The sequence below is a fragment of the Belonocnema kinseyi genome, chromosome 8 (assembly GCF_010883055.1).
Source record: "Belonocnema kinseyi isolate 2016_QV_RU_SX_M_011 chromosome 8, B_treatae_v1, whole genome shotgun sequence".
In the NCBI taxonomy this organism is placed as follows: Eukaryota; Metazoa; Arthropoda; class Insecta; order Hymenoptera; family Cynipidae; genus Belonocnema; species Belonocnema kinseyi.
The window spans coordinates 98,061,815-98,069,467 of NC_046664.1; the positions used below are offsets into that span (position 1 = coordinate 98,061,815).

The window sequence follows — 7,653 nt, forward strand, 5'->3', positions numbered from 1 at the left end:
CGTGAATTTCGTCAACGATCACGTGAGAAACTCCTCGCAATCCACCTTCCAGTTTTCGTAGGAGAACTCCAACCGTACAGAACATTATGCTACCATACGGTCTCGGTAAACAAGACTCAAATCTGACAGAATAGCCAACAGACTGCCCTAAACTCTCGCATCTCTCAGACGATACACGATCAGCAACCGATACTGCTGAAATTCTTCTAGGTTGCGTAATAGCAATTGAACAATAAGCACCTTGGCCCGAAAGGATATAATCATCAAGAATAAACTGACAGACTTGAGTCGTTTTACCGCAACCAGTATTTCCCCTGATGATGATAACAGGATTATCATTAATTGCAGCCATAATTTCGCTCTTCTTTGCAAAAACAGGAAGTGAAGACCTTTCCTTGATGCTCTTTTGCAATGTGTTATCTTGCTGCAATCTTTCCCTTTCCTCACTCATTATATCATCTGATAATTTATCCAACGACATCGTCGCCAAAGGTCCTTCGTCAATATTGCAACCAGTCCAAGGATTCCAATTTTGTTGCGGAGGTGACCAACTGACGACACCCGCAGGTTGTGGAACACTCGATATAAAATCATCCAAAACGTGATCCGTTACTAAAGATATTCCAGGTGCTGATGCTTTCTGTCCACCTTCTTCTTTTTTGATTGAAAATTTCTGAAAAATATATGGACGATTAGCCTAGTTAATAAAAATATTTGCAAATCTTATTGCCTTAATCACGGTAGCTACCAAGCCAGGAAGACCTGGAAAATTCATGAAATTTAAAACCAGACTTTTGTAGCAGCCCTTTCAATTCCTTCTACTTTTATTTTTCACCTTTGTTTAGGAACTTACAGGCATGAAATTGACGTCAATTGGATTAATCTGCAACCCTTCCAAAACGCTGAAAATTTCCTGTTCAAGTTCTGGATTAATTTTCACAGGGTAGGGTTTCATTTGATCAGATTCTTTGATTTTCTTCAAAGTTCCAGAAAATGCCTCAATGACTCCAAGATGATACAATTGTCGAATGATCGACAATGCACAGCTTTTGGAAGCTGTTTGCTTGTTCGATGCCGTCTCTCGTCCAACGATTGCTATAATAGTAAAGTAAAGAGTATTGATCATTGTTGTCGAATTTAATATGGAATGGCCACTGTCGTCTCAAAAATTGAAAACTTACTTCTTCTAAGCTGGTTCACGTAGAATTTCATCTCAGCCAAGAAGCTCCTGTGAAAAAAAATAAATATTATAATAACGATGTTTGAAATTGAGAAATATTGAAGAAGGAAGCTTCCTCTACGACAAAATGATGAAACTCACCACTAGAAGTCAGCCGAAACCATATTGGAGTGCATTGTTCATACTTCTGTAAGTGACAGCATCAAAACTATTATTGAATTATTTCAATAAAAGCTTTGATTATAGATTTTCCACAACCTTGCTCAACAGATTTATTTAGTACTCTTGAGCCGGTGTTTATATTACATGCCTCGTGCACTCCAAAGTGGTCTCGTTGAGAATGAAATACTGTCAAAAACGAGGAAACCTCGTTTCAATTGCATTTTAAACGAGGTCACGAATAGTAACCAAATAGCATAGGCAAATCTTACAATTTTCTAAACAATCACCGATGCCAAAAAATACGTTTATCAAAAAATAAATAAAAGACAAAATTAGCTTTTGACCTATATTATCGGACATTGTGGGACAGCTTGTCTTCATATCCTTTCCACTGAAAGAGTTTCAATCAAATTTACAATGGAAAAAATATGCAAAACATTAATATTCTGATTCTCACTTTTTTTATTAGATTCGCATCATATTAATTCTTTCAATTGTGATTTTGAGGGGAAAACATCTGAAAATTGTTTATATTTTTCATGGATTTTAACAGAGACCACTTCTGCGCTCAGCAAATTATTCGTCCATTTTCTATGAATATCACAAAATTCTCATTAATAACTATTTTAATAATTAAAAATAAATGCAATTTCCCTTCATTCTTTTCGTGGGTAAAATATAATTTCCAGTGAGCTTTGAGATTAAAATAATTCGTCATGAATCATTATAATCTACTTTTTCTTCTAAACATGCACAGCATCGATTGAATAAGTCAGTCAAAAGCTAATTTCATCTTAAAACCTCGCCAAAGAAACCTGCAATTAAAAATACATAATGTAGTTTGCAACAGTTTAAAAAGAAAAAGTCACACCTTGTATGGTCAGGACCAACTGGAGTATATTTGTAATCAGCACTAATTTTGTTGGTCTGCATGAACTGATGCAGTTTTGACTTTGCGTTTTCCATAGTCCAATTCCCGTGAATTCCAGAATTAACGTCCACGTCCTCTGCTTCCTCAACCCTTTTTTGATCCGCAATTCTATCTAGATAAGTATAATTGCTTTGCCCTGCCTCGTTGTAAGGCCTATAAGCTTGTCCAATATCATTCGGGCCCATTCCATCACTAAAAACAGATTTCACAGGACCCTTAGGTCCGACATTGGCCTCGTTTAACGCTCCCGGAACTTCAGCCGCTGGTCCCAGATCGCCAGGAACATCGTTTCGATTGACATGTCCATTTCGCACAAGATAACTGATAAAATCTCGAGATGCATTTCCCTGTGCATCTTTTTTGTTAGTTGAATTCCCAGCACCCACATAATCAAATCCAGTAACCCGCAATTCGCAGAGGAATCTCTGACGATGTTTCGGACCTGAGAAAATAATTTATTGAAGTTATTAGACTATTAATGAATAATTAGTATGAGCAGAAAATTGTACACGTAAAAGTGAGACATAATAAATCCAAATCTTGGTTAAAAAATGTCATATTTCTGAAAAGTAGATAAATTAAAATTTATTAAGTTTGCCAAAAGTGCCAATTATGGTAACAAAACTGTATAAATCCAAGCTAAGAGATTCAAGGATTCTACTATACTAAAATAAAACGTGATAAGTCGATCACTATCTTTTTCTAAATTCACTCACATTATTTATTTTTATGTATCCAAACAATTATAAAGATGGATAGAAGGCCATAATTAATCACTATCTGTTCAGAAAATATTAATTTATCGCTTGCTATCGCGAATACTGGGTATTCCAAATGCATTGCTGTCCCCATAAAAAGCATTATTAAAATATTTCAAAAATAAAGTATAAAAAAATATCAATTATTGGATTTATTCTCGGAAAAACAAAAGCTCCTTCTTATAGTTACGCACTATTTTGATGTAATGGAAAATTAACTTATCCTAAAAAAAATCAACGAAAACCTATTTGTTTGAGGTTATCTAGAACTTCAAAAAGTAGAAAAAAAATGATATCTACGAAATAAATAAGAGTAGTGCTGTTTTGCGGTTAAAGAACTCTGTTTGAGAAATTCATTATTGATGATATTAATACAAACAGTAACGTATTTTGCATACCCAATATTCGCAATGGCAGACAAAAAGCGAACCTTGTCTGAACCGAAAGTGATTGTGAAATAACACAAGAAAAGAAAATTATTCGCTTCGAGAAGTTATTCGCAACATGTATCTCTCCAAGAAAGATTCAATTGTTTTTAAACACTTTTAATATCAGAAAACGTAAAATTTCTATTAAAAAAATAAACTAAAAGAAAAATACAAGGCAGCCAATTCTAATTAGTTAAAATAAACTTTCCAAATATACTTTAAAAAATAACCCAACTTTAGAAAATTATACATTTTAATTTCAACTGAATGTGAAAACACAAGCACAAAGTGACTAGTCTATAAATTCTCCCTATAAGTTTCTAACAGATTAAAAAATTTATCCCAAATTCGCGATAATAAAAAAATCCATTACAGCTTCAATTTCACTTATGATTTTCATCAATATTTAATGTTTCTCGTTAAGAATATACATAAGCAATCAAAAGTTGATCAATCCAGTGTACTGAAACAAAACTGCACAAATACATTTTAATTTTGTAAGTAACAACGATAATAAATCAAATCATTTTTGAAATTAGATATATATGAAGATGTTCTCATCTACAGGAATCTATGTATATATTTCTTTCATCTCCGTTCGTCTTGGAAATACATAATTTTTCTATATTTATTGAAAACTTAAAATAAATGGATTTATCATGTTTCTATCGATTACTCCTCTAATTTAAAGAGAACAGAGGGAAAGGCAAGCTTTTTCATGAAAAGGGGGGATTTAAAGTACAGTTTAGGCATGTATATTGAAAGTGTTTTAAATTCGCGAAATTTGAGCTCATTAGAATTCAGTTTCGGCACTGACTTATTATGACATTTTTCGTAAAACTGACCGGTAGAGTAATAGCGTCAGACCTTTGCAAATCCTCCGGTGTAACAAGGTGAAAAATCACTTGCCTTTTATTAAGCATTTATAAGTATTTTAATCTACAATGTAATCACTGATCAATGGACATTATTATTTTATGAAAACAATAAGCAATATAATGGATTAATAGTACTTATGAAATCTCGGACATGGAGCCAAAGGCAGAACATTAATTGCATTTCGAGGTTAGAAACTTCACAGAACAAAAAAATTCGCTGTGGCAGTGAAAATATATTTTTAAACTATTCCTTAATCCTTACTGCTCTGCCTTACTGTTACTTACCCGTAGGTCGAACATCAAATTGTGGTTCTTTGCTATTTTTGACACACCACTGATGAAGAAAAGATTTTATGTCACCCATGATTATTTTATGTTTTCACACCCTTTGTAAACCCTTTATTGGACTTTATATATAAATATTTTTATTAACACTTTGATCACCAATTTTTTTCCATCCACAAACTCTGAACTGAAGAGTAATGAAAGACAGAAAAGATTGATGGTAGCTGGATAATGCCGTGATAATGCCGGATTCCATGGAATTGGAGGCCATGGAAGCAGGAAACCGGAAGTCTGATTGAAAGAATTACTACGCTAATCAACTAAAATGATTTTGAGCATTTTATTAATGAATAATGATAATATATCTATATTTTTTACTTATTTCACTTTTAAACTAAGCTTTTATCGATTTTATTTTAAATTTCGCAAGAATAAAAGAGAGGTTAGGATTTTCTTGCATTGAGCATCGTTCAGCTGACGATCTATCAGAGACTTCAGTGTTCAGATTCAGATCAGACTTCGTGAGATCAGATCAGCTGAACTGCTGACCAATCAGATAACTTTTAGTGATTTTTGTCAAAGGACAGGGACGTCAGCAAAGATTCTTTGACGTCAGGCACGTAGTATGTTGTATCACACATTTTAATGATGTTTTACCTAATTATATCATGTTAGTACTTCTAATTAGGAAAAATAACCTTTAAAAGTTCCGAATTTTCTATACGACCATCTGGTAAATACGTAGGTAATTTCGTTAAAATTTTACATAACCACGCATGTGTTATAATTTATTTTAGAGACTTTTAATTTCCTTTAAAGTTCTTCAATGACAAGCCTAAATGAAACTGAGGTCGTCTTTACATTGAAGGATAGTTTAAAAATAATATTGTTCTATTTTTCATTTATTTTTGATACGAACATTTGTTTCACAATAATGCGACTGTTCTTATATTTATGAATTTTTTCAATTTTTCATTTTATTAATTATTATACATTTTTTGTATTTAGTGACTTTATGAATGATGCTCCTTATCAATAAATTTTCTGTGTAGCTGATTTATGAATTAAGGTTATAACATATAGTAGGAAAAATACGCATTATACAATTTTGCTGAATGATGTAATATCAATAAGTATATATCTTTTATGAAAATTTGCAAGTGTTATGAAATTAAGTTTTGACATGATTGCAGAGAAAATTATAAGTAAAAACATTGGACGAAGTAAATTTTTTTACAGGACGAATATTATTAATTCTTTAGTTCCCTTTTTTATAACCTATTTATATTTTTGTTTAATTTCAAATAATTTGTTATATACTTCAAATTATAATGTAATTTAATTAAAAAGTACTGGTATCATTTCCTTTTTCAGATTATCAAATTTTAAACTGAATTGCATAAAAATGGCTGATGATTATTCCGATTTTATTATCCAAGAGCCAGAAACGACGCTTAGGATTCGACTTCTCGAAAGATTTCAAAGTCAACCGTTTCTCATGGCTGGTAAGAATTATTACTAAAATTATTTTCTGCGTCTGCTATTCAATTTTTTTAAATTGAATTATGCATCTTGTAGAATATTCAATCTCTTTGTTGATGAATCTTATTGAAATGTCATTTAATTTTTTTAATTTCGAAAAATATGCTAAGTAGTAGCTACGTTAAACTTAAAACATTTGAGAATGTGACGTGAAATAAAACTTGAATGATTCTCGTTTCACGTATTAAAATTAGAACTAAAAAATTATCATGTATTTCTATATTAGGAGAAATGTGTCATGAAGGATTTTTTTTATTTTCTACGAATGTAAAACTTGATTCAGAGAAAGCTATCCAAAACTAAAATATTATGAGATAAAAATAAAAAAAATATCTTTAAAATATTGAAACCAAAGGTTTAATTACTCTTGAAATGTGATGTATATACTCTGTGTAATAGGGTGGTCCAAAAATGCATGGCAAAATTTTGCATGCTAGAGGGCTACGATTCCCCCCCCCCCCATTTTTTCCTAATCCGGAAAAAGAAATTCGCTAATTTTTATTTTTTTATTTTAACAGGTGCCTTGAAGTTTCCCATGTAAAACGCATGGGGAAAATCACTTTTTTGAGTTTTTAAAATAATTTTGCAGGGTTTGAAAAAATGGGACGGGAAAGTATGAGGGCCTGTAGAGAATATTATTCCACGAAGAATTTCATCTATCTGACATATAAGTTTGACACCCCTACTACAAGTCCACAAGTACGTGAAACCTACCCTTAAAACCAAAAATGCCAATTCTTCATGAAATCGACAATTTGAACACTATTCTCATATTTTTCACATTCTCATTCCTGAGAATGTAATGTAATCATCTAAATTTTCAATCTCTGGTTTTTAACGGATCTTTACGTTTCGGCACTCACAGAATCCGAAAACCATCAAATTTAATCGATGCCTGTCTGTATGTATGGTTATCTGAATGTTGTAGTCACGCTAACTTTTGAAGAATTTGTCCAATCGAGTCCGCATTTGATACACTTCTGAAGGTCCCCAAAATAAAGGTTAAGTTCGTTAATCAGATATTTCGAACCAAAATGAAAAAATTGAAAGCATTTTCAAAATTTTGAAATTTTTGCTGTAGAAATTTTATAAATTTTTGTCGAAGTTTCTTATAGATACGTAAAAGACTTGCAAATTATCCAAATAAAATTTTCAATTTTGATGAAAATTAGATAATTTATATACTTTTTAAAAATTCGAAAATCTTCAAAAAATAGAAAAAATGATTTTTTTCATAGATCTAAAAATTTTCACTAAATACCAAATATATTTTACAACTATTTTAGCCGAATTTTTTGATAAGCCCACATTTTTAATAATTAGAGTCTGTATAATTTAACAGTAGAGCGCGAAGCGCGATTATGGCAATGTAAATGTAATCTTCAAGGCCGTAGGTGTTTTGAGAACCTTCTTTAATGTCAAATTTAAAAAAAGTTTCAGCCTTACTTGATGATTGTAGTTTATGTGAGGGGTTTGAATTACAGTATTT

At 31.6% G+C, this 7,653-nt stretch overlaps 2 protein-coding genes across 6 annotated transcripts in view; one reads left to right on the forward strand and one right to left on the reverse strand.

Moving 5' to 3' along the window:
* The window catches only part of LOC117178620 (dosage compensation regulator-like), a 32,564-nt gene extending 27,484 nt beyond the window's left edge, over window positions 1–5,080 (reverse strand). Inside the window, exons 1-5 of the mRNA XM_033370043.1 lie at window positions 4,623–5,080; window positions 2,214–2,715; window positions 1,182–1,228; window positions 854–1,095; window positions 5–673 (exon numbers count right to left, since the gene is read on the reverse strand). Coding sequence (XP_033225934.1) covers window positions 5–673; window positions 854–1,095; window positions 1,182–1,228; window positions 2,214–2,715; window positions 4,623–4,701 — 1,539 coding nt within the window. The 5' untranslated portion in view covers window positions 4,702–5,080. The remainder of the gene's footprint in view (window positions 1–4; window positions 674–853; window positions 1,096–1,181; window positions 1,229–2,213; window positions 2,716–4,622) is intronic.
* A 32-nt stretch (window positions 5,081–5,112) lies between these two features.
* The window catches only part of LOC117178763 (HIG1 domain family member 1C-like), a 5,642-nt gene continuing 3,101 nt past the window's right edge, over window positions 5,113–7,653 (forward strand). The window contains exons 1-2 of one of the 5 annotated variants that reach the window (XM_033370209.1): window positions 5,113–5,245; window positions 5,997–6,127. In XM_033370209.1, coding sequence (XP_033226100.1) covers window positions 6,028–6,127 — 100 coding nt within the window. In that variant the 5' untranslated portion in view covers window positions 5,113–5,245; window positions 5,997–6,027. Of the gene's footprint in view, window positions 5,368–5,996; window positions 6,128–7,653 lie in introns of all 5 variants that reach the window. The other 4 variants (XM_033370211.1, XM_033370210.1, XM_033370208.1 and 1 more) reach the window with 4 other exon arrangements.